This window comes from Mangifera indica, chromosome 12 (genome assembly GCF_011075055.1).
Source record: "Mangifera indica cultivar Alphonso chromosome 12, CATAS_Mindica_2.1, whole genome shotgun sequence".
NCBI classification, from domain to species: Eukaryota; Viridiplantae; Streptophyta; class Magnoliopsida; order Sapindales; family Anacardiaceae; genus Mangifera; species Mangifera indica.
Window position 1 is genome coordinate 11230717 of NC_058148.1, and position 26529 is coordinate 11257245.

Consider the following 26529-nt stretch of genomic DNA (forward strand, 5'->3'; position numbering starts at 1 on the left):
GAGACCAGGTGTGGTGAATAGCCTTTTTTGTCTTTTTTAAATGAAAAAGCAAATTTGATGCATACAATTAGAAATGCAATGTTATGGTTTGGATTTTTTTTCTTTTTGTTTAAATTATCTACAATTTGATTGGGTTTGTTTATAATTGAAGCACTTTTTAGAGACTTCACTAAATTTGAATAACTCCAACCAAAATGACCAAATTTTTTAATACATAAAGGTAGATGGTATTTGGTTATATATAGTAAAATTTTAGTTTAATAACCTATATTTTATTATTTATATTTTTTATTTAATTTATAAATAATTTTATTATCAATAGTAATGTACAGATAATATTTTAACCTTACATATTAAAATAATACTAATTTAATAATTATAATTATATTTATTAATTTTTTTAAATAAAAATAATCTTATTTTTAATTAATATGATAAGTAACATAAAAAATATAAAAATATTTAAAAAATAATATCTTAACATTTTTTTTATCGAATATGATAATAATTTATACCCACTTGAAACTAATATTTTATTTTATTTTAAATAAAACATAATCAAAACCAAATATACTCGAAAAGGTTTATTGAATAAATAATAAAATTATAAACACATTCATATCCTCTCCTAATCTTCAAACAAATTTATCCTCGTCTTCTAATCCCTTTATGTCATTCTCATTTTCAATGGACCAAGCTTATCATACATTGCCATAAAAAATGAAGAAAGTTTGGATGAGGTGAAATATGGTTGGTGTAAAGTAGCGTTTGTGAAACCACAAGCCGAAGCTTGTCAAATTAAATTATCTTACTAAACTGAACTCTTTGTTTGTGTTTCATAATAATTAATTAAAATAGCCAAAATTTTAACGGGGTATAGTTTGATTTTGAAAGTGCTTTTGTTTATCTATTGTTTTGCATGTGGGTTGATCATTGTCTCTTTATTTCCAACATTTGATACTTTGCTCATGCTGAATTCCAACGGGGTTTCAGTTTCTGTTTCTTTATTGTGTTATGTTAGTCTTCAATTTCTTGTATTACCCAGAAAACATTTCATGGAAAAGATTTCTTGCTTGTAATGTAATGCTAAGAATTGCTCCTTTGAAAATACCAAGTATGAGCTTATTTCACCAAAAATCTTTACATGAACAGAAACCATCACTAAAACAATGAAATCTGTTATTATCTCTAACAATTATACCTCTACCTGTAATCTTTGTAATGAGTTTTATCGCCTCATGGCAATCGCCGCATACTCTAAGGTTTTTTACGATTCGAATCGTGTCATTTGGTGCTGTACTAATGAGACCAAATGCAAGAGCCAGCTTCTCACTATGACATCCCAGGAAATGCTCCTTTTCTTCCTCTTCTATATCAAACAGTACATAATCAGTTGTCGGAACAAAACCAGCTGCTTTCATTTTCTTACCTAACTCATCGAGTTTTGCATATATCTTCTCTGACAAGGGGTGTAGCTTGTCGCCTACTCGGAACTCATGAACAACGCCACCTACTTCAATCCAACTGCAACCTGGAATCTTCTGTATTCCTCTTTTGTTCATATCTGACCGAATTTTTGCTGCATCATCCCACTTGTGATTAGCTGAATATATGTTTGACAAGAGCACATAATTTCCAGAATTCCATGGTTCTAAGGCAATCAACTGCTTTAGTACATGTTCAGCCAAGATGGTACTTTTATGCAACCTGCATCCACCCAGCAAGGCTCCCCAAACAATAACATTAGGCTCCATTGGCATGCTTTTGATCAACTGGTGAGCTTCTTCTAAGAGACCTGATCGACCAAGAAGATCCACCATACATCCATAATGCTCAATTGTAGGAGACACACAATAGACAGTACTCATGCTATTGAATAACTTATGACCCTCATGAACAAGACCGGCATGAGTACATGCACAAAGCAAACCAACAAAAGTATTCTCATCAGGTTGAATCCCACATTTCTCAACTTGGCCAAAGATCCCTAATGCATCTTTTTCATATCCATTCATTGCAAGGCCAGTTATGACAGCATTCCAAACCACTCGATCCTTATCCTTAATCCTCTGAAATACTTCCCATGCTTGAGCCATGCTCCCACATTTTGAGTACATATCGATCAATGCAGTACCAAGGACTGGATTAGAAAGAAACTCATTTTTGTTCATCAAATTGCTAGCCCACTCCCCCAATTCTAGCGCTCCTAATCTTGCACAAGCAGAGAGAACCCCAACCATAACATATCGATCAGGTTCCAAATTTTCTCTCTGCATTTTAAAAAACAGATCTAAGGCTTCTTTTGGCTGCCCATTTGATGCATAACCTTGAATCATGGTAGTCCAAGAAACTATATCCTTCTCAGGCATCCCATCAAAGACACAGCATGCTTTCTCCATGTTCCCACACTTAACATACAAGTCCATCAAAGCAGTAGCTACAAAGACATTCTTTCCCATGCCAGCTTTTTTTATGTATTTATCAATCCAGTCTCCACTATTCAAATCCCCTAATCTACTGCAAGCATTCAAAACTTTGACAAGGCTAAAATCATCGGGTCTCACACCCATCTCCAGCAACCTGCTAAACATGTCGATCGCCTCTCTAAACTTCCCATCACTGATATACCCACTAATAACTGCAGTCCAAGAAACAGTATTCTTCTCCGGAATATCATCAAATACTTTAAGTGCATCTTCCAAATAGCCACATTTGGCATAAAAACTGAGCAAACTGGTTTTAGCGAACACATCATAATCAAGACCAGCTTTTACAATAAGCGTATGAATCTTTACACCTAATTGGAAATCCAGTTGCCTGGCACATGCCTTCAAAACAAAAGGAAACGTGAAGTTATTGGGAAAGAATCCGCCCATGCGCATATAATTGTAAAACTCAATGGCTTGTTGGAAGCATTCCTTAGAAACAAATCCTCGAATCATGGTATTCCATAAAAATATGTTATGTTCTTTGGATTGTTTAAAGATGAGGTAGCTGTAGTCTGTGTCACCAAAATGGAAGCTTGAGCGTAAGATCATGTTGAGCAGATAGTTGTTTTCATTGAGACCAAAGTGAAGAAGGAGCGCATGAGCTTGCTTGAGTTGTTTCAGAGAGTTTACACCTTGAAGGAGACATTTCTTTATCGTCAGAACTGTTGAAAATGAGGGAGATGATGGGGCTTTGAAGCTGTTCATTACCTCTTTCCCATATAAAATTTACTTTCAAAAGATTTTATCAAGTTGAGAAATTTACCATTCTTTCTTTTTTCTTTTTTTCCCTTTTTCAAATCCGGCGGTGGCGAAACAGAGGGACGCAATGAACAGTAGGTGAGTGCGTTTGCTCAACAACGAGGGATGGCGGCTCTGGTTCGGCTGGGGCCGGACGCGTTAAAAGGCTTTGAGTTGAGCGGCAGAATGAGTGTACATTCTGAGTTAGTAGCTTCCAAATTTTCAATTTCCCCTGAGGTTTATTCAAAATAATTTTACCCCAAATTATTCAAAATAACAAATTCCCCTTTAAGTATAAAAATAAGAGAAATTTCCCTGATTGTAGTAACGTTTAAAACAGACCAAGAGTAGCTGCCTGTATTCCCGAAAATGGTTTAAAAAAGAAACATTACGTATTTTTATAACAATAAAACGAAGTTAAAATATAAGCTTGAAGAAAAACCTAAAGTTAAAGAGTAAATAGAAGAAAGTTCAGAAGATTCAGATTTGAGGGGACATATAGAAAAACCAAAATTAGCATGGTTATCCAAATTGACCTGCAAAAACTAAATCAAATTAGGAATATCACAAGTCTCTTCCTCCAAACACAAATCAGCCCTTCATGCTGTCAACATGCTCTCATTCATTCTATCAACATAAACTGATAAGAACACAACCAATAAAAATGTAAAGATCATTAATCCAACAGCTGGGAAGGAAATATTTGCCACTGAATTGTTATGAAAGACAAGAAAACTCGTCATTTTACTTGATTCTCTTGCTGCATTGGAATGTTTCCCTTTAGTGCGTATATTATTCAGTATGCGTTTGAAGCAGTCAGCAGTTGATGAGATGATACGAAATATACAGGCCATACATAAAGCAATTAATCTGGCATGCAACTTCTCTTCCTGCATATCATGAAACAAACAGTGGCGATGATGATATTGTTTCTCATGAAAAAAATAGAAAAGCAATAACTGTAGTGCATTACGTCCTTCATTACAGGTACTATAGCCTATGATAAATGTAACAAGAGTTTGCCGTGTGAGACAAGATATATAAGAACTAACCATTGTACAGCTTCTTTACCCTGCGAAGCTGCAAGGCTGGCAAGTTGATATATTACATCAAAGTTATTTTGAGCCATTGCTTCTTTATTGAAAATGGCATCTGACAACACAACTGCTGTTGCTCCCTGACCAATGAAGTCCCCTATTGAATCTGTATCAAATTCATGGAAGTGGGAGATGATTTTTCAATATAGGTAATGGAATACTCTAAGACTGGAACAGAAATTAAAAATGAAAAGCACACAACTAAAACAAAAGAAAATTTTGACAATGGATTTTCCGTAAAATTTTTCCCGAAGTAAACTTTTCTGAATTTGCTGCAAAGTTTCCAATCTTTTGTAAGGATACCTCATGAACGCCAAAAATGACCAGAAAGAAACTCCAAGATGGTTTTCTTGTATCTCTCATTTTTTTATGTAGTACAATTGGGACTTGCTTTACAAAGAAGAAAAAATGGATGTTTTACCAAACATTCGAAAAATAGATCCTTCATAACTCCATATTCAAAAATTAAAAGTGTGTAAAAATCAGTACAAAGCATATGATCGCAAAATTAAAAGTGTGTGAAAATCAGTACAAAGCATATGATTGCAACAAGAGCTTGGAACAATAGGAAAGTAATGAAATTCTTGTTGGAACAATAGGAAAGTAATGAAATTACCAACCTATTGTTATGCCTTGAGATGCAACTATTGGGATGTGAGGAAAAGGCTTCGTAAGTGCTGATATATAGTGGGTACCACCTAATGCAGAAACAGGATAAACCTATCCCACCAATTGAACGAAAATAAAATCAGAAGGTGTGCCTGGACCTGAATCTTTTTCGAACGGTTGCTTCTTTTTCAACTAACTTTCAGATAAAGTAACAGTTGAGAGTATACAATAACTGCATATAAAATCACAAAACACAAATTCTTTTATAGAGCAACTCATGTATAGCTCTGATGCTAGTAACAAAAATTATGTATGTTGCAGAGAAAATGTATGATCTGAAACTCTGATTTATGTAACAAAGAAAACTAGTCCAATAACTTCACAGTTTTTGTGCTTAGTGGTTCACTCAGAAGCATTGAGGATGAAAATTAGGCTAAAAAAATACTATATAGAAATGGCTCCAAAAACATAAGGTCTATCTATTGTAGATAATAAGAATGTGCCATACAATGGTTCATCTGTGTGTATGTCCCTCAAAGGCTTTTCATGCAATTGGGCCATTTACAAATTGGGTGCCACCTAACTATCACTACAAAATTCTTCAAAATGAATTGGTTTGATACCTCTCTCCAACACCACATTAATACATCACATCTTGATACCTTGGTAAAGATCCCCTATATCAAGTCTAGAGTTACCTTCTCCACTCACATTTTGCATCTCACTTGCATTTTTATGTTTTATATCTTTCAGTCATTGAAGGGTTTTTCCTCTATAAATGAACTGCATCTTAAAAAATGGGATGCAAGCCAGATAGGTAGACCTTTTCCTTGATAAGACCTGTATTTGAATAAATTCCTTTTAAGGCCATAAAAGAAACCAAATACATTTAAGACACTAGCTCCCTCAAGGAAATGTTGAAACAAGATGAAGTTAACAATTATTCCAGAAAAGTTGTTGGCTTATAGAACTATCAAGTGAAACTTTATCACTGCATTCTTAGATCTTAGCTCTTGAGGAAATGAGGAAACAGAATATGTTAGCAATCACTCCAGAAAAAATTATTGCTTTAAAGAACTGTCAAAGTGAAACTTTTACTCTGAGATAAATACACTATCACTACAATTGTGACATGTACATTATATTTAATCATATCCAAGGAACTGCTGCCTAATGCATTTATCAAACATGCAGAAGAATTAATATTTGGGCATAAGCAAAACAATACATCTGGGCCAAGTCATTTGTAAGGTGGGCATGCCATTCCTTACAGTTAGGCATGTTAAAAATTCTTTTTAACAATAAAATCAAGAATCTCTGCAATAACTGATGCACATTGTGTAAAATGGCAGAGACACTCAAGCATCACTAAATTTATAGGTTTTGATTCCAACGTCCAAACCAACAATAAAAATTACGACTTGACAAGACTCACCTTGACAATTTTGGCACCAGCATCATGTGCAGACAATATCTGCAAATTTTGCTATTAAATGTTAAGTGGCTTTGTCTAATATAGAAAAACTGAGAAAATTCTCTAAATCTTAATTGGAATACTGAAAAAAAAAAAAAGGTGCTATGAATATAGCCTTCCAGAGAGAAATCACAAAGACAGGAGTCCAGGCTGGGTAGAGAAGCATCCTTATAAAGCAAAAATAATCAATTAAATACAATAAGCCTAATTAGTCAAAGCTGAAGTGAAAGAACAAGGTTCTTTACCTCTGTTGGGGTCATTACACCAGGTATGTACAGAACTTCATGACCTTGGACATCATCAATAATCCCCTGAACACCAGAAGCACATTTAGTACAAACAGAAGAAGCATTTTCAACATATTATCAGGTAACTATGATTAATTAAATAAGGAAAAAATCAATCAAAGAAAAGGAAGGAAACAAAACAAAATCTTTGATTTAGTATCATTCAGTTTTAATAAACGAAAAATTAAGGGGACTTTTGGTTTGGGTAATGTTTTATTACCAAAATAGAAAGATTACCTTGAAGATAGATTATTTGAAAGATTACTGGGTATAAATGATTACTATGTTTGATAAAATTTGATAGATATAAATTATTACTATGTTTGATAAAATTTGATAGGTATAAATAATTATTGTGTTTGGTTAAAGGTAAGAAAAGATTACTAGTAAATTATTTTATTTAAATGTCTTTGAATATAATTATTTTTAAATATTTTTTTATATTATTTATCATATTAATTAAAAATAAATTTATTTTTATCTTAAAAAATTAATAAATAATAATATAATTATAAAATCAAGATTACCTTGATAATCTTTAAATACCTAAGGTGAAGGTGGTAATCAGATTATCACCTATTTTACCTGTCACGTCAGCATTGGTAATAGAAGATTACTGTAATATTTTATTATTGACAAACCGAACAAAGGAATAAAAGATAGATTACCAAGATAATCTTTAAAAACAACAACCAAACACCCCCTAAGATTTTGAATGAATACCTTAACTGTAGCAGGACTCATGAGAAACTTGGCCCCAGCATTTATTGCAATTTTAGCATCATCAACATTTAAAACAGTCCCAACCTGCAAGTCATGAAGCAATTTAGCAATTTTCTAAAAGAGTAACTTCTACAAGTTAACGTATGTAGAAAAGAGCATATGCATCAAGCTTTCGCACTGTTTCAAAATTAATATATTCTTCACAAATTCAGATGCATTGGCACTCAAGAACAAATAAACAACAATTTGAATCACATATAAAAAACTAGACAGTAGACAAGAGGGTTTTCAAAGTGATGTTCAACTCATGCTAATAATTGCCTGTTTTGAAAACCCTCCAAGTATTCCTTGATGTTACACATACAAGCCCAAAAGCACAATACCCTGCTCTTTGTCAATCATGTGCTGAGCTTTTGTGGTTCATGTCCAGCACAATTTGTATGTGCCCACAGCAAACATAAATGACACATGTAAATCTAAGAGGAACTGGAGATCATTACCCCTAAGGTCATTGTAGGATGGTCCTGCACAAGACATTGCAAAACCTGTGCAGAAGAGAAGAAAGGTTAAAAATTCTAAAGTCAAGTAATAAGAACAGCCAAAAGAAGGAAAGAATGTATATTTATAAACAACCTCAAACACACCTGGGGTAGACATCACAATCTCCATCTACATGTCACAGAAAACAAATAAATTCAGACTTCATCAATAGTCAATATTCAAAAACTTCAACCATGACCGATCAATTATAAAGTTGTACTAAAAGCAAGAACTAACAACAGCAATAGTATACGACATTATCCATTCATGTTTATGCAAAAAATGTTTACTTAAATTGACGATAATACAATAACCTTTTGTGAATATCACAACTTTGTATCTCAAGTGATCTGATGATTGATTTGTTGAAAATATACCAAAGTTGAACTGAGATACTTACTCTGACAGTGTATCATTGCTTTTAAATTAACAAGAAATATTAGCAAAGAAATACCATCACATCAAATGACAATTGTCATACCACTAAAAATAAAAATTAGGATGGCATTATTCTAAATTAGTGGAAGTAGAAGAAAGACTCACAACTGAAATGCCACCACTGATTGCAGCGCGAGCTGCTTTAATTGCCAAATCTTTACTGAAAAACAAAACAAAGAAATTCAAAACTGAGACAAGTGATAACTCTCCAGTGAATAAGACAATTAATGAAGATATAGAAGCAGAAACCTGTTGGCACGAAGGCAAGCGATGACACCAGAATTCTGAATGTGCTTTAAGTGGGGTTGGTTGAGTTGAAGTTGAGAGGAAGAGCAACAAACTTTAAAAGTAGATACTGGGAATGGTGGGAGCGCCATTATCTTCAACATATTTTGGTTTCTCTGAATTTACGCAAAAATGCCCAATTAAGCCAAAAATGCCCTTCCAATGAGAAAAGACCAAACTATCCCTTGAAAGTTGGAAATTTACCCAAATTCACGCAAACCCAGCACCCGTCGACCTGCCAAGGCAATTTTCAAAGGATTTCGCTTGTTTCGGCCATCAAAATAGTTCAAAATGTTAATAAATCAATTCTTATTATATTTTATATATTTTAATGTAAAAATTTAAGTGATTTAATACGGTTTTTGGATGTTTTTGGGTTAAGGTTTTAAATTAAAAAATTTGATAAAATATTTTGATCCATTAGTGTTTTGGATCAATTTTTTAAGGTTTTTTATATTAGAATAAGTGTAGAGTTGATTTATGATAAAATTAGACTTAAAAAATGAAGTTTCGATGGTAAAATCTCACCCTAGGTAATCGACAATGTCACCATACGAAATCACCGTTTACCTTACGAATTCCATTGTGACAAAAGATGGGAAGATGTTTCAAATTTTTCAAAGTTTTTTCACAATGCGAATTCATAAATTGGGGGACAAACTATTGTTTTAAAAATTTCCAATTGCATGTTTTGCATGATGGAGATTGGGAGACAAAGCGATAGTATCTATTTTGCGGTCCTTTTTTTTTCTTTAAAGGTTTTTGGATTTATAAATTTAAAATTTATAATCTATTTTAAGGTTTTTAAACGTATAAATTTTAAATTCGGGATTTATTTTATGAATAATACATTTATTTTAAAAATTAACTTCGTTTTTGTTATAGAATAATATAATTGTAATTTCCATTTCCTCAAAAACTGAGCTTTGAAATATGAATTTTCTAACATCCGAACGAACTTGGTATATCTGGAGCCATTAACAATTTGCTAATTGTTTTGTCCTTAAAAGAATCAATCTAAGTCAGTTTTGTAATTGTTGTATATGGAAGGACAAGTTTGCAATTTATCAAGAGTTTTTGTATATAAACACAAAATGTAGCCGTTTTATCAATTCAAAAAAAATGGCTTTCGTTTCTTTATCTCTTTCGCTCGATAATCTCTCTCCCTCCGTCTCTCATCGTTGGCCTAACGATAAACCTGACCAAACTAAATCACTTTCGCTGCTAATCTTCACTATTTTCTGGCTAATCGAGTGAATTTCACACTATGAAGAGAAGGGCAGAAGACCTAGATTTGATACATGAAGGGCAAATGAATCTCAGCACCATGAAAACAAGGGCAGAAGGCCTTGATTTGATATATAAAGGGCAAATATTGATTGATGAAGGATTTGAACTCCTGAATCGGGCCCAAAGAGCTGAAGAATCAGCATATGAACAACTAAAACTTGTTCAAAATTCTGGCTATACGATTCGAGTAGACCACAAGATAAGCGAGAAGCAGACAGCTTCAACCTCAAAAGAGGAGAAGACTTATCAGAAAACCGGCTCATCTGGGGAAGAGAAGGAAATGAGAGAAAGACGTCTCAGTTTTCAAAAAGAAAAAGAAATTCTTTTAAAACCAAATTATGAAAGGCCTGTTCATAGCATTCTTAAGAGACGATTCTGGAAATAAAAGAAAAAATTGCTACTCCCGAATTCTTTAATGAGCATGAGCAAGTTGTTCATAAGGCTTATGCCAATCGACCAACAGCCGTCGGACTTATTTTTGTTGACCATTCTGGGATTCATCCTAAATTTAAGTGTTTACAGGGATGTGAACCTCAGAGAATCAAGGAGATGTTTGAATATGGTTTCCTAGATACCATATATCAAAGTCCTGAATGTTCAGAGCTTGAGCAGCTCCATGAAGAAACTCTATCGGCAGCAAAAGAATACATAGGAGGCCTTGAAAAAGGAGCGATAGCCCATATGAAGATCCTTTCAGCAAGCCCAGAAGGAGATAATGGACTGATCCAGCCAACCCGTCACATTATTACTCTCAGCAGAAGTAATACGAAGATGGAGGTCAGTCTCAACCAGGAGTGGAAGCCAGCTCCACAAGTCACTAAAGAATGGATGGCACGTCGACGTGCAGTTGGATTTAGCATGCTAAAGAAGTGATGTGATCGAATCATATCTAATAAAAAATATTGGCTTTACAAACAAACAAAAGAATTTGTCATTCTTTTAGATCTGCACGCATAAGCCTTATGAACAACTTGCTCCCAGAATGGTCAATAAATGCTGGAATCTCATATCTTTAAATCCCAGGATAATCAACAAAAATAATTCTCATATCTAAAAAATATAATTATTTATTTTGTATATATTATAAATAAAGATTAAATAAAATAAAAAAATTAATTAAATTTATGTTTTAAATTTTATATTGATGAAAATGATCATAAGAACTTAATTTACTTATTATAAATAAATTTATTTTTTTAATCACAAATTAATTTAAAGAAAATATAATTAAAAATTATTTAATAAAATTTTTTTTTATTAAAATTAATAGGTCAATCCATTGTATATATAATCAAAACTTAAATCTTATAGCTTTTAAAGCTTTTATGGGCCAATCTAATCCAAAGACTTGTTACCATACGAGCCTAAGGTCTGGTTTAGCTCATAGATCCAATGGATTTAACTAGGGGTAGATTCGAAGTGAGTTTGTTCGGATTCGAAACGAGCTTTGCTCGAACGAGCCTGAGCCTGAGCCCGAGCTTGCCTTGAACCAGCCCCAGCCTGAATCCGAACACTGATTAAGCGAGCCACTCACTCAAATAAAAAAAAAATTAACTTAGAACAAACGATACCGTTTGTTTTTTGAAATACGAATCCAAAGCGAACCCGATCCCGAACACATGAACTCGAGCTAAGTGCGAGTCGAATCTGAACACTAAAATTATGAAACGAGCCGAACACGAACATGTGTTTAGCGAGTTCGGTGAGCCCGAGCTTGGGCTCACTCAAAACGAGCCGAAAACGAGTTGAGCCCTATTTAGACTCAGCTCGGCTCGTATCCAGCCCTAGATTTAACCTGAGCTGGCCTCTCCATCCCACTCTTGTAAATAACGTTAAAAACAACAGAGTTATATGGCCGCTGGGCGGTTGCTGATAACTTTGTTAATTAAAAGAAAATAAAATTAACGGTATTTTAACAAAATTCTTCAAATGGCTATGTTCGTTACATTTTTATTCGAATTTGGACCAAGCCTAAAGGATCAAAATGTATTTTAAGGTCTTTGTTTAATAATAATAAATTGTCTGGACGGTTGAGCTTGATTGGGTATTGGGATTATCACACCTAATTGAATTCATATGAAATATTCAATTTAGTTTAATCATTTAAGCTTTATTGTAATTTTTATAGTATAACATGTGCATAAACTGATTCATATTAGTAAAAGTGATAAAAGTTGTACAATTTTTTAAAAAGAGAGTTTGATTTCATCTATATTTATCTCATAATTAGTGAAACCCCCTTCATAAATATGTAAATATATGAATAAGTAATTTTATATGTACCCATATAAAAATAATTATTATAAGGTTCATACCATGCAAGTTTACCAATCAAAACCCTAACAACTTTTTTCTTAACTCAATGTGACATGGATATTAGATGAAACATTATCATTATATGATTTTTATCACTGTTAATTGTTAGCAACATAGTAGTGGCATTAACAATTTGCGAGGTGTAGTGCACATGTAAATATTCTTCTACATCACTTGAATGTTAAACTATTAGGGTGCGTTTGGTTGACGGTTTTTAAGTTTACCTAGGTAATCTATCTTTTATTCTCTTGTTTAGTTTATCAGTAATAAAAGATTACAGTAATCTTTTATTACCAATGCTGACATAGCAGGTAATATAGGTGGTGATCTAATTACTACCTTCACCTTAGGTATTTAAAGATTACTGGGGTAATCTTGAGTTTATTATAGAAAAATTATTATTTATTAATTTTTTGAGATAAAAATAAATTTATTTTTAATTAATATGATAAATAATATAAAAAATATTTAAAAATAATTATATTTAAAGACATTTAAGCAAAATAATTTATTAGTAATCTTTTATTACCTTTAACCAAACACAATAATTATTTATACTTATCAAATTTTATCAAACATAGTAATCATTTATACCCAGTAATCTTCTAAGTAATCTATCTTCAAGGTAATCTTTCTATTTTAGTAATCAAACATTACCCAAACCAAACGCCCCCTTAGTGGAAAGAGAATTGCCTGGTAAGGTGAAATTTGCGAGGTGTAGTGCTTATATTTTGAGCTTTATAAATATTTGATTTTTATTATTAAAATTAAAAAATTATCTCAAATATAAATTATTTAAAAGATTATTACATATAAAAAATTAATATGTATGATAAATTTTGATAGATATAAATAATTATTCTATTTGATTAAAAGTAATAAAAGAATATTACTCAAATAACCTTAGATATAATTATTTTAGAATACTTGTTTATATTAATTGTTATATTAATCGAAAATAAAGTTATTTTTATCCTAAAAATTAATAAAAAAATATAATTATAAAAAAAATATTTTTTTCATTTTTATTTATATTACCTTTCATATTACTATTAATAATAAAATATTATTATAATTTTTTATTATTAATAAATAAAATAAAATAATATAAATAATAAAAAATAAATTATCAAAATAATATTTATCCACTCAAACAAAACCGCCTGACTGTTAGACATGGCTTAAGTAAATTAGATGGTTATATTTTGGGAGCCCGTTCTACGGTAAAATATGTTAGTTTTCCCTTTTTAGGTTTCAAAAATTATAAAAAAAAAGTTTTTTTTAACATGGACACTTCATGATGGTTGAACAAAAGGTAACATTATCTTATTCAAGCTAAAAAACCCACCAGCCCATTGTGAAAGAAGAAGAAGCGGGGCAAAAACCGCGCCAGTAAACAGGGCAAAGTGAGTGAGAAAGAGAAGAGAGCAACTCGCCGAAAATTCTCTTTAACATATGGTTTAAGTATTTACTTTTAGTGGGTTTTTTAAAGTTATTTATTTAATTCTTTTTTCAGCTGTCTTTGATTTGTAGTTATATTGAGGCCAGAGTTTAACTAGTGAATGCCTTAATTGAGGCGAAATAGAAGACATGGCAGATGGGTCATCCTCCTCCGATTCCTTCCATCTACTCAAAGAAGTATTATTTCTTTCTTCCCTTTTAAACTTTCTATTTGTTTGTGTAATTTATATGTAAGGCTTTTTTTTTTTTTGAAAAACATTTCAGGTAAAAAGCCACGAGGTTGCCATTGCTGAGCTTAATTGTCTTCCGTCATCTCGGGTAAGCAGAAGCTCTCAGTTGATTATTGTGATTTATTTTTGGGTAGGGTTCCAAATTACACTTAAATTGAGTATCTGCCTTTTTTATTTTATTTTCAACTGTTGATGAATGGCGTCTCTAACTTTAACCAAGAGACCATTTTTCTTAAATATGTAATGAGGTTTTGAAGTTATACGAGATACAAGTACTTTTTTAAAGAAATCACTACATCTTCCCTCTTCAATGATAACTTCAGTGATAATTAATAGTTTCGTGTACTGTAATGAATTACATTATTCTGTTTTGTTTAACTTCCAGGCCTCTTTCAGGCTGGCTTTCCTTGTGCAAGAGGTTTGTGGGAGAATAAAGATTGCTTGATTTTTCAAAAAAGGAAAATAAATGCTTGATCAATTATGAAAACTTGGTGATGTGGAAGCTATTTGTACTTAGTAGCTAGTATATACCGAGGAGATTGGCAAATGGTGAACATCTTTTGTTTCACTACTGATTAGTTGTGAAAGAAAGTGAGTTATTGTTCTACTGTTGTTATGCTATCCGATGGCGTGTGTTCAGGATGGTAGTAATGTTGGTATAAGTCACCTTGTCGTTTGTAGTTGTTCCTTTATGGGCACGATAAGAAAATTTTAACTTAGATTTTAAAGAAGTGGGTTAGAGTTTCTTTTTACTTTGTAGCTTTACTGGGTTATATATGTTTTGCTTCGGTTCCTTACAATATATACAGAAAAAGGTGGTTTGTATTAGTTATGAATATAAAAAATGATATATGTTAGATGTATTCACAGTCACTCAATAGTCCTTCATGTGTTGCCATTGAAACTAACTATCGGAGGCTTATGTGAACTTAATTAACCAACATTGACGAGCTTATTTCAGATAGAGAGTTTACACTTCCTTCCGTTTTAATCGGTTCATTAGCTGCTCCCTTCTGTTTAAGTACAAGAGGCCTAATAGTTCATAAATAAAAAAACATGAACCTTTTTTCTTCTTGACTACAGACTGTCTATCAGAAGAATGCAAACATATTTTTTCGTACAACTATTCAGAAAGCAACAGCATTGGAGCAGAGTAAGCAATCTTGCCTACCCAGTTCGCTAAAAACTGTTATACGGTATTATTTTCACTTTAATTGTTGAACGTTGTGCAGAACATCTTGAAGCGGCCAAACGTAAGCTAGATTCACTGAATGCTTCTTGATTTCACTTGGCCTATTACAACTTTATGTTGAACCTGCCGGTACGTTTGAGACTAGAACAATTTAGCTCCAACAGCAGATGCTTTGATTCTTCATCACTCTCAGGGAGCATGCTCTAGCCCCATCTAAAACCTGTAATTTCTTAGAATTCCTGGATTCAACCCATGTATGAACTATTTGACACAATTTCTTTGGCTGTGATGATTTGATGTTTTAGAGTTAATTGTTATTGTCCCAAGCAATCTACATTTCGAATTTCCTGCTTGGAAATTCTGGAACAAAGAAGAAAAGGGATTGCATAACTGTGACCAGTTAGCTTTTATTACGGCCAACTGTGGCCAAAATGGTTTGTGATGGATTTCAAATCCTGTGGTTTAATAATTTAGCCAAAACACATAAGCATTCTGATATCCACTCCTCTCTGCTGAAATGTTAAAATTTTGTTTTTAAAAAAGGGCTCTCGTGAGTATGTTCTAACTTGGAACAACCCTGAGCGTTCAAACATGCATTTGCACATTCAAAATATGACGAACTACAATTAATTGAAAAAAAAAAATTATCAAAGAAAGATTGAAATACACATTATAGCTATACAAGTTTTCTTGCCCTCATATTTATGTACAGGATTGCGACTTGCAACACTTTACTCACACCAGTGAATTCAAGTTAACTTTGTATCAATCAGTTATTCTCTGCTACCAAAACTTACTTGCAGGAAATACTGCAGTTCACTCTTCCATTTCTGTTCTGTTGTATGAGCAAAGTGATGCTTCACTGTATCATAAACTCTTTCGTTATTCATGATGATTATATAACTTAATCCCCTGATGCATATCCTCACAGTTCCTCACATGAGGAAGAAGAGAACCAGAATCAACCCTAGTCTTTGCCTTGCAATCATGAACTGGAGGAGAATGGAAACAAGGCTCCATAGACACAACTCGTGAACAAGGAGGATCTGGGGCTTTTCTCTTCTCAATATTGTGCAAAATCCATGGCTTTAAACCTGCTAAGCCCTGAGCAACATACCCAAAAGTTGACCAAGCACTAGTCACCAAAACATCACACATACTGAGCAGATTCATCTCAGCCCATGCCTTCATGTTGTGCAGATTATTCTCAATGTTTTGATGTCCTTCATGGCTTGGCTGATAAACCTCAATCACTTCACCACTCACAGTTGGGTAAATCCAATACATGTTGCTTATATTCTCAAAGTACTCATGATATAAGGATGTTATAACTACAGCTTTTGCTTTGTTCATGTTTTTAGCTGGAGATGTAGATATAGATTTCGAGTAGTCTACTTCCGGGAGAAGTTTCTCCTTCATAGTACAGGCCCAGACTTGATCTAAAACAGCTTGATGTGGAGTTGTTGCAGTTCTGAATACTCTTATTTGGATACCAATTTGCTCTTCAGCCTTGGCCATGTAAGTTTGATAATACCTTGTAATTAATCCCCAAACTTGATTTGAAGGGTGAAAAAGATACCTCCCTAGATGGTGAAAAACTGTTTCTTTATTGAAAAATAACATGTCTAGTCGTTGTTTGAAAGAGGGAATCAAGAATAAAGATGGAACGAAATATCTATCTGATCTAATAAACAACCAAGGGATTTTTTTGAAATTGGTTTGGTGCTCATCACAGAAAAAAAGCTTGTCATGTTTGTCCGAATCATCAGCAAGATGAATATATAGATATGAAGGATTCGATGACAATAACTTGTTTGACAAGGAATCTATCTTCTCATACTTTAACATGTTGCCATAACTCTGAACACAATTTTGATCAAAGTTTTTGAATTCATTCTTGAAGGGAAAATCAACAGGCAGTAACCAGGATGTATCCGGGAAGGGCTCACAGAAGAGATGAGCCATTTCAGGCTGCTGGTCGATAAGTAAAACTCTATTTGTAACAAGTGCATAAAGAAAAGCTGAAGTTATGGTCATTATTCTGTTTCCCAGGCCACTGTAGGCAATCCAAACAACATAGTTACAGCCTGAGGGGATTGAAAAATTTCCTGAAACTAGGTGCTCCAGGGTTTTTTTGTAGGATTCTGTAAGTGGACCGCAGCGCCGGTGAAGATGTTCATAAGCTCTAAGCTTGGAGAGGAGGAAGCTGGAAGGGTTGTGGGGTGAAATTTTTCGGAATAAGAAGGATTTATATCTGCTTAAGCAAGAAGATTCATTGAATCCTGAACTCAGAAGTCCACCAAGAAGCTTTTCCTCTGGCATATTTTTATTGCTTTTAAATTGGAGTACATCGGCTTCTGAATCAGGAAATTGAGTACCTAAATGGGATTATGTGTATTAAAATTCCATAATTTTATTAAAAAAATTAAAAGAAGAAAATAAATAAATAATTATCATAAAAAAGGTAGGATCTTACCAGGACTTGGTACTGTAGCATTTTGTTCAACAAAACCCTCTTCCAATGAGATTCTAGTCTTCAAAACGGGGTCGTTTAGATTCGACAATGGCTCTCTATTAACCATCTTCACCAGGAATACAATAGGCAGAGCTATCAGAAAAGCTGCAAATACTTTTGAGAATTTCCTGAATCTAAATTTTTTCAGAAAAATTTGCTTGAGTCCTTGGTGCGATGGTGATACTCTGAAAGTATTTGGATGCATTGGAAAAGAACTAGATTATCAAATCAAGTAGAATCAGACAATGTCCTCACATCATCATCCTGATGCAGTAAAAAACCCTTCAATTTGTTTTAACAAACAAATACCAGAGATTCAGTCATTTTGACTTGCTAATTTGCTTCCTATATTAATGGGTCAAGAAGACTGCCCCTCCCCAGTTATTTTAATGTATAATATAAAAACCCTCTTATTATAGTCGGATTTGATCTATTTGTTATCATTGATTCAATTTCGAAGGGATGGTCTGAATGGTCTGACTTGATAAAGAACAATTTAAGGGCTCAGGGTATGTAAATAGCAGACAAATTTCATTAAGTTCCTATAACATTAAATAAATTTTTAAAAGAAATAAACTTTAAGTACACCCCTAATTTTAGTACAATAAAAAGGAACCCACCAAGATCTAAAATATTACAAGTACATTCTCCATCTGTTGTGTTTGCTCAATTCAATTTAAACAAAAACAAAGAGGCGACTCGATGCGCGTAAACAGCCATCATCCAAAGCCCTTCTTTCTTTCCTTCTCCATCAAACAATCCTAATTTCAACATTTCGGCAACGGTCATGCCGGCCGGTACACCACCAAACCCTCAACAAGCACAACAATTCCTCTCCTCCGTTCTCTCCCAACGAGGCCCCTCCGCTCTCCCCTACGCCGAAGACACCAAGTGGCTCATCCGCCAACACCTCCTCACTCTAATCTCAACCTACCCGTCTCTCCAACCCAAAACCGCCACCTTTACTCACAACGATGGCCGATCCGTTAATCTTCTCCAAGCCGATGGCACCATCCCAATGAGTTTTCAAGGCGTCACATACAACATTCCCCTCATCATCTGGCTCATGGAGTCTTATCCACGCCACCCGCCCTGCGTTTACGTCAACCCCACGCGCGACATGGTTATCAAACGCCCTCACCCCCATGTTACCCCTTCTGGTCTCGTTTCAGTTCCTTATTTGCAGAATTGGGTTTACCCTAGCTCCAATCTTGTCGATCTCGTACGCGAATTGAGCGCCTACTTCTCACGTGAGCCTCCGCTTTATTCGCAACGTCGGCCGTCGGCTTCAAACCCTAACCCTAATCCGAGTTCTAATTCTAATCCCATTGTGTCGAATTACGGATCGCTGGCTTGTGGGCGCTCTCACCCAGCGTCGGCGACGCCGCGGCCCTATCTGCCGTCGCCGTACGGGAGCTGGATTCAGCATCCTCCCCCACCGCAGTCGGAGGACCCGACGGAGGTTTTTAAACGGGACGCCGTGAACAAGTTAGTGGAGATGGCCCACGGCGATATTGTGGGCATGAGGAAGGCACGTGAGGCGGAGATGGAGGGTTTGTTTAGCACGCAAGCTGTATTGAGACGTAGAGAAGAAGAAATCCATAAGGGATTGAAAGTATTGCAAGACGAAAAAGAAGGATTGGAGCAGCAATTGCAAATGGTGTTGATGAATACAGATATTTTAGAAGCTTGGGTCAGAGAAAATCAAAACAAAACCAAAGATTTTAAGGATATAGATGTAGATAATGCGTTTGAATGCATGGATGTGTTGTCGAAGCAAATGTTGGATTGTACAGCTGCTGATTTGGCTATTGAAGATGTGGTGTATTCGTTAGACAAGACCTTGCAGGAGGGTTCTGTGCCATTTGATATTTACTTGAGGAATGTGAGGTTATTGTCAAGGGAGCAGTTTTTCCATCGCGCCACTGCAGCAAAAGTTCGAGCTGTGCAAATGCAGGCTCAGGTTGCCAGTATGGCTTCTCGGTCTTCACATTATGCTGCATGAAACAAAACTGAATTAGTTTGTAATTATTGGATTGTTTACAGAAATGAAGGTTTAATACAACAATTAGTTTAAGGTTAGCTTCTTGTGAAAAGTTATTCATGTCATTCATCCATAAAAAGTTGATAGTATTATCATTTTTGGTCTTTTATTGTATACATATCTTTTGTTTTGAACTGTGAAATTCAGATTATTCAGTGTTGCATTTGTATTGATGGGAGAAAATAATATGTATATATCTCAAATGATTTGTTAATATTGTTCAATTGATGTTCTGGGATTATATCTTTCTAATGAGCTGGTATGAAACTGAGTTGTTGCACTTATGTTGATTCTGATAACTTTAGCAGAACTGAATTAACTAGTAAGCTTCGAAGGAAGTACTATGACGTCTGATATAGTATTTTTGATGTATTTATACTGCCAGTTATCATGAAGCACTTTTATGAAAGTTCGCACTTGTTATTATAACAATTTCTTATCTTAATTACATATTTTGTGGCAACTTATTGTTTACAACACATTGTGTTTGGTTGTTGTAATGATCATAGGCGATGTTGGCTGTAATCATCTTGCTTCTCATGTTTCGCTGTTGTTGATATTGAAGGCTTATTCATTTTGGCTCAAAGTATTATGGCTTTAAAGTCTTCCTCTTTGTTTAGGTCACTTTTTTTCCTTCTTTCTTTCATTTAATGGAAGAAGTTTGGGTAGAGTTTTGTAATTTTCATGAACTACCATCGTTGCTTTTTACTTCACAGTGTGTACTTTTGTGGCAAATTCAGCTGTTAATTAACTTGAGATTCTCATATTGTGACAATTACAAAGGTTGCTAATGCTTCTAGGGGGCCATGACACTTGTATTTGTTGTAATGATTAAAGGGATATAAAATTTCAGTAAACCTATATGCTTATACATAAGGATTTTAACCCCTATAAAATTTGATGACACTGTAACCTAAGCTCTAATATTGACTATCTAGATTGCCAACCAACTTTAGATTGATAACTAAAATAACGTTTACAATGTTTAGATTAGCTCCATAAATCTTTTCTTGGATAGTATGTTCAACTTTTTCTTACATTCTTCTATTTCCACTCAGGCGGTTTGCAATTTTTTAGGACACTGCTTATCTTATCTTTGTATGGGGATTTTAATAACTGGAGCCAATACTTCTTCACTGTTTAATTATCCACATGGTTAAATATTGCACAAAAGATAGGTCTTAATGTAAGGAAAAGAAAAGTAAATGCTCGGACCAAGGAAGCTCTAAGAATACAGATTTACCTGAGAATTGGATGGCTGGGGGTTAGGGTGGTAAAAGATATGCAAAAGGCTGTTAGAAATTTTGTTTAGGTTGTGTAGTCTTTGAAGAGAAATAAACCTCATTCAACTTAACTTGGAAATTGTTGTTAGATAGTTGATTTCTTAGGGTTGTTTTTGTCATAAGGATTAGGCTCATTTTATAAGGGCTTTGTTAGAACTTATTCACAGATGCATAATTGTTTGGCTTTTTGTCCACTTAAGGGGATTATGTTATTGTTGACGCTCAGTCGACTTTACAGCTAAACTAAGGATCTTTAGATTCAAAGCAATCTGGAGAATTTATATAAAACCACATTCCAGGCACCATTAATTTTAGGTTAGTACACATGGGAGCTGGGGGGGATGGCATGGGCTGTGCATACATATGTGCAGTGCTTGCTTGCCTGCTATATTTCTTTAGATGAATGATGGATACTTGTAACTGTAAAGATACTGTGCTGTGTTGGTTAATGAAATGTTGTTCTTGAACTTTTGTCAGGTTTGTGTCAATGTTAGCATTACTGGTTCACTTCATCTTCGTGGCATTGTATATTTCCAGTTGAATATGTGGAACAGCAATAGAATTGGTATTGGCTTTGTGTTTTTTTATTCATACAGAGCTGAATCCAAGTCATTGTGAAAGTCGTAATGTGTTGGTGGCTCCATCTAGTTAAAATTAATCCTGTCTGGTTTAGGTTTTGATTGAAATGATTTCAATGTAAATTATTTGCTATTCTTGACTATTTTAGAATGTATCAAATAAAAGAGATGTATTGTGATGTCAATTATTGATGGTTAGATATCTTGTAAGTCATGCTTGTGATTTATAGATAAGCAGCTTGTTCTTTGTGTTTATAACACTTGGTAATTTGAAGTTGGAGTTGACACTTGCTAGCTCTCGCTTCTTTCAAGAGTTGACCATTTTGGTCCCAATGGTAGCTGAAGTAGATAAGGTCAAGAATGTCAAATATGAGTATGAGTTCAACTATTTAGTATAATAGTTGTAAGGTGGGTCATTAGATTCTGAGTTTTATCTATTTGATCTGATCGATTAAACTTTGAATGGATAATCTGACTAAAGGTTTTTGCCTATTTTGAACATGTGTTGCGAGGCTTAAAAGTCTTCGAGTGGAATTGCATATGTGTTTAATTACATCCTTATGGATGTGTTGTGAAGTTTTTTTTAAATAACTAGAAGCTTCATTCGTATTTATTGGATAGATAAATTTAAAACACAATGATCAAACCTATAATCATTATACTAGGTAATTCAAAATTTTATTAAAGTTGTTTGAACTCAAATATTATATTTAAAAGTTTTAATACTTTATCAGTTTTGTTATCCTTTAAAGTTAAACATTACATGACGATAATTGAACAAGAAAGTTTAAAATTTTCGTGAAAATGTTATTGCAGTTATATAAATATCATCAACTATTTACTTTACTCCCATTGTTATTCACAATTGATTTTGCTAAATATAAATCATATTCTTTAAATAAATTTCTCTGGTTTTTATTTTGTTTTAGTTCAGTTAATTATTTTATAAAACACACGCACACATATGTATATGACAAATGAAAATTGTAAAATCGTTCCAATTAGCCATTAAGAGTGCCGGGCCGGTACCATAGCTATTTTCTGTCTTGTTCGTTACTCCGTTGCATGTCAGAAACCTTCAAGGAAGAGAGAGATAGCTCTCCACTGCACAGAGATGTTGAGCTCACAGCTCTCAATCTTCTCACCACCACGGCCCACGAACTCACCGCCACCAACTTTCCACACTCTTTCCCAAAGAACCTACATTCCCTCTCACGTCTACACTCACCCGGCCGCTCTCCTCCTCGACCTCTGCACTTCCCCAAAAGAGCTCCGCACAATCCTCCCCCTCATAATAAAAAACGGCCTTTACAATGAGCACTTCTTCCAGACCAAGCTCGTCAGCTTGTTCTGCAACTATAATAGCCTTACCGACGCCGCCCGTGTTTTCGAACCAATTCCGTCTAAATTGGATGCCCTTTATCACACTTTGCTTAAAGGCTATGCGAAGTTTTCTTCTTTGGATGAGGCTGTAGCTTTTTTTGTGAGGATGAGAGAAAATAATGTCGAGCCTGTTGTGTATAATTTTACTTATTTGTTGAAGGTTTGTGGCGATAAGGGGAAGATTCGGAGGGGGAAGGAGATTCATGGGCAGTTGATACTTAATGGGTTTTCGGAGAATTTGTTTGCTATGACTGGGGTTGTCAACATGTATGCAAAATGTGGACAGATTTACGAAGCGTATAAGATGTTTGATAGAATGCCTGATAGAGATTCCGTGTCTTGGAATACCATTATTTCTGGGTATGCGCAAAATGGGTTTGCAGAGAAGGCTTTGGAGTTGGTCTTTCAGATGAATGAGGAAGGTCAAAGAGGTGATTCGGTAACAATTGTGTCAATTTTGCCTGCTGTTGCGAATATGGGGGCTTTGAGAATTGGGAAGGCTATTCATGGGTATGCTGTGAGGGCCGGGTTTGAGTTGCTTGTGAATGTTGCTACTGCTTTGGTTGATATGTATTCAAAATGTGGGTGCCTGGGGACTGCGCGGTTGATTTTTGATGGGATGAAGAGTAGGAATGTTGTATCATGGAATTCAATGATTTCTGGGTATGTAGAAGGTGGAAATGCAGAAGCAGCTATGGCAATCTTTCAGAAGATGTTGGATGAGGCAGTGGAACCAACTAATGTTACTATAATGGAAGCCCTACGTGCTTGTGCTGATTTGGGTGATTTGGAGCGAGGAATGTTTGTTCATAGGTTGTTGGATCAGTTAAAACTTGGAACAGATGTTTCTGTGATGAATTCCTTGATTTCAATGTACTCCAAGTGTAAGAGAGTTGATATAGCTGCTGATATTTTTAGAAAATTGAAGGGTAAAACACTGGTCTCTTGGAATGCTATGATATTAGGTTATGCACAAAATGGTCGCGTAAATGAGGCTTTAAATTATTTCTGTGAGATGCAATCACACAACATAAAACCGGATTCATTTACAATGGTGAGTGTAATCCCAGCTCTGGCAGAGCTTTCAGTTGCACGCCATGCAAAATGGATTCACGGACTTGTTATAAGAAGTTGTTTTGACAAGAACGTTTTTGTGAAAACTGCTCTTGTTGACATGTATGCAAAATGTGGAGCAGTTGGCACTGCAAGAAAGCTTTTTGACATGATGAATCAACGGCAAGTGACGACATGGAATGCCATGATAGATGGATACGGCACTCATGGACTTGGAAAAGAGGCTGTAGAACTGTTCAATGAAATGCGAAAGGATGTCGTCAAGCCTAATGATGTTACATTTCTCTGTGTCATCTCAGCTTGTAGCCACTCTGGTTTGGTTGAAGAGGGACTTAGCTACTTTACCAGCATGAAGGAAGATTATGGCATAGAGCCTGCAATGGATCACTATGGTGCGATGGTTGATCTTCTTGGCCGAGCTGGAAGACTTAATGAGGCTTGGGATTTCATTCAAAAGATGCCATTTGAGCCAGGTATTACTGTGTATGGTGCAATGTTGGGTGCTTGCAAGATTCATAAAAATGTCGAGTTAGGTGAAAAGGCAGCAGAGAGACTGTTTGAATTGAACCCTAACGAAGGTGGGTACCATGTATTGCTGGCTAACATATACGCTGCAGCTTCAATGTGGGACAAAGTAGCTAAAGTGAGAACTGCCATGGAGAAGCAAGGACTTCAGAAAACTCCTGGCTGCAGTTTAGTTGAATTTAGAAATGAGGTTCACACTTTCTATTCTGGAACCACAAATCATCCCGAATCAAAAAGAATATATGCTTTCCTTGAGACACTCCTATATGAAATCAAAGCAGCTGGTTATGTGCCTGATACCAACTCAATCCATGATGTGGAAGATGATGTGCAGGAGCAATTGCTCAGCAGCCACAGTGAGAAGCTGGCTATCGCATTCGGACTTATAAATACCAAACCAGGCTCAACAATACACATTAGGAAGAATTTGCGAGTTTGCGGGGACTGTCATAATGCAACCAAGTACATTTCACTTGTAACTGGACGGGATATCATAGTGCGCGATATGCACCGGTTCCACCATTTTAAGAATGGGATCTGCTCTTGTGGGGATTACTGGTGATTTTGCCCTGACATAACTCTTGATTGTAGGTTTCTCTGTAATGGTTTTGAGTGTTGATGTTCCTGATAAATTTGTTATTACTCCTCGAATGCATAGAATATGTGCATTTTCGGATGTTTTATCCTGACTCTGAAGATAGAGAGGGTTTCAACAACAGAACATACAAAAGATTTGGAAGGCCAGCTGAGAGATGTTTTCCTGAGAAGTAGAATTGAGGTATCTCTAATCTGTTGTATAACTTTGTATATGTCATAAGATTATCACAAATTGCATAGTGCCCTAATATTTTAAAGTTAATACACAAATTGGCTATATATAGTTGATATTACCATTGTTTTTATTGAATTTTTTTTTTTTAGTTTTAACAAATTATTTCTCATACATTTGATAGTTCATACACTACTTAGAAATGTATAATTGAATCTTATATTATTTTATGGTATAGTAGGATATTAGAATCCCGTTTAGATATGGTAATGTCAGAATCATGTGAAAACCAAACAAAAAGAATTCCTATTTAAAAAAAAAAAAAACATTGGAAATCACATTCAATGAATATTTTAAAATTTCCTAGTAAATTAGCTCTTTTTTCTCTTTTTTGTTTTGTTTTGACTTATATAATACATCTTATGTTTCATTCGAAATCTCGATTGATGTGATTTTTTGTCACTAATTGATATATACAGTTTTGAATTCGTGCAAGATAGGTTATAGTAGTAATGATTAGAATTTAAAAAGATTCAAATTAGTTTGCTACTTGTCTTGAAAGATAAATGGAAAGAAGAAGAAAAATGAATAAGACATATGATTTTTAATGTAGTTCGGTTTGATGATCAAAATGCATTAATTCATGATAGTGATATTAATAGTATAACGATAATTCATTGTCTACTGTCACTGTCCGAGCTTCTTCTTTCCTTTCTACTCTTTTTTTTTTTTTTTGGTCACTTTTAACCTTCTGTCTCTCTAGTTGTTTATATAAGTCTTTTTTCAATTAGGAAGGAATCTTGCAACCATTAATAATGCCCTAGTTGGAAAGATTGCTAATATATTCCTGCTGGATTAGAGTTAACGGGGATGTCCTGCCGAAATTTTTGGACTGATTTCTCCTTTGACAAGGGCATGGTTGTTTTGATCTAGAGAATTTTTTCCTTGTGAAATATTACGTAGGAGTTGTTTGTTGCTAGTTATTTGTTGAGACATCTGTAGATCAAACAAGATTTATTTGATCGCAGACTATTGCACAACAATTTTCGTATTAGAAACATGCTTGGAACGACTCGTTTTGAAGGAGAACGATTAAAAGACTTTTGGTATAACGGAAAACATTTTTGTGGAACAATCTCATTTTGATTTTGTACAAGGACTAAAATGTTTGCTTCTAGTTTGAGAGCGT

General features: G+C 34.5%; 5 protein-coding genes and 1 long non-coding RNA gene across 9 annotated transcripts; 3 read left to right on the forward strand and 3 right to left on the reverse strand.

Moving 5' to 3' along the window:
- Positions 1-1099: 1099 nt before the first annotated feature.
- Positions 1100-3540, reverse strand: LOC123192196 (putative pentatricopeptide repeat-containing protein At3g08820). Of its 2 annotated transcripts, XM_044604664.1 has the most exons (2): positions 3253-3540; positions 1100-3121 (listed from the first exon to the last, which is right to left on the reverse strand). In XM_044604664.1, exon 2 carries the CDS (start codon positions 3036-3038, stop codon positions 1128-1130), a length of 1911 nt encoding a protein of 636 aa, XP_044460599.1. In that variant the 5' UTR covers positions 3039-3121; positions 3253-3540; the 3' UTR covers positions 1100-1127. The 2 variants fall into 2 exon arrangements, with proteins under 2 accessions (XP_044460599.1, XP_044460598.1); XM_044604663.1 differs by having other exon boundaries at positions 1100-3540.
- A 186-nt stretch (positions 3541-3726) lies between these two features.
- On the reverse strand, positions 3727-8811 carry LOC123192197 (putative KHG/KDPG aldolase). Of its 2 annotated transcripts, none has more exons than XM_044604665.1 (10): positions 8645-8811; positions 8501-8555; positions 8051-8086; positions 7918-7962; positions 7418-7501; positions 6653-6718; positions 6369-6419; positions 4945-5044; positions 4280-4430; positions 3727-4117 (listed from the first exon to the last, which is right to left on the reverse strand). In XM_044604665.1, exons 1-10 carry the CDS (start codon positions 8782-8784, stop codon positions 4093-4095), a joined length of 753 nt encoding a protein of 250 aa, XP_044460600.1. In that variant the 5' UTR covers positions 8785-8811; the 3' UTR covers positions 3727-4092. The 2 variants fall into 2 exon arrangements, with proteins under 2 accessions (XP_044460600.1, XP_044460601.1); XM_044604666.1 differs by having other exon boundaries at positions 6369-6407; positions 8645-8809.
- Positions 8812-13550: 4739 nt separating this feature from the next.
- LOC123192171 lies at positions 13551-15478 on the forward strand. Of its 2 annotated transcripts, none has more exons than XR_006496823.1 (5): positions 13551-13692; positions 13820-13924; positions 14012-14065; positions 15061-15130; positions 15210-15478. It is a non-coding gene; the product is annotated as an uncharacterized LOC123192171 (long non-coding RNA). The 2 variants fall into 2 exon arrangements; XR_006496822.1 differs by having other exon boundaries at positions 13558-13692; positions 13803-13924.
- Positions 15479-15808: 330 nt separating this feature from the next.
- Positions 15809-17751, reverse strand: LOC123192060 (galactoside 2-alpha-L-fucosyltransferase-like). The gene is made up of 2 exons (XM_044604528.1): positions 17646-17751; positions 15809-17547 (listed from the first exon to the last, which is right to left on the reverse strand). Exons 1-2 carry the CDS (start codon positions 17749-17751, stop codon positions 16052-16054), a joined length of 1602 nt encoding a protein of 533 aa, XP_044460463.1. The 3' UTR covers positions 15809-16051.
- A 614-nt stretch (positions 17752-18365) lies between these two features.
- On the forward strand, positions 18366-19969 carry LOC123192176 (protein ELC-like). Its single transcript, XM_044604633.1, has one exon. It carries the CDS (start codon positions 18472-18474, stop codon positions 19687-19689), a length of 1218 nt encoding a protein of 405 aa, XP_044460568.1. The 5' UTR covers positions 18366-18471; the 3' UTR covers positions 19690-19969.
- A 2584-nt stretch (positions 19970-22553) lies between these two features.
- LOC123192188 (pentatricopeptide repeat-containing protein At1g11290, chloroplastic) lies at positions 22554-25461 on the forward strand. Its single transcript, XM_044604652.1, has one exon. The coding sequence runs from the start codon at positions 22704-22706 to the stop codon at positions 25131-25133; it is 2430 nt and encodes an 809-aa protein (XP_044460587.1). The 5' UTR covers positions 22554-22703; the 3' UTR covers positions 25134-25461.
- The last annotated feature ends 1068 nt before the right edge of the window (positions 25462-26529 follow it).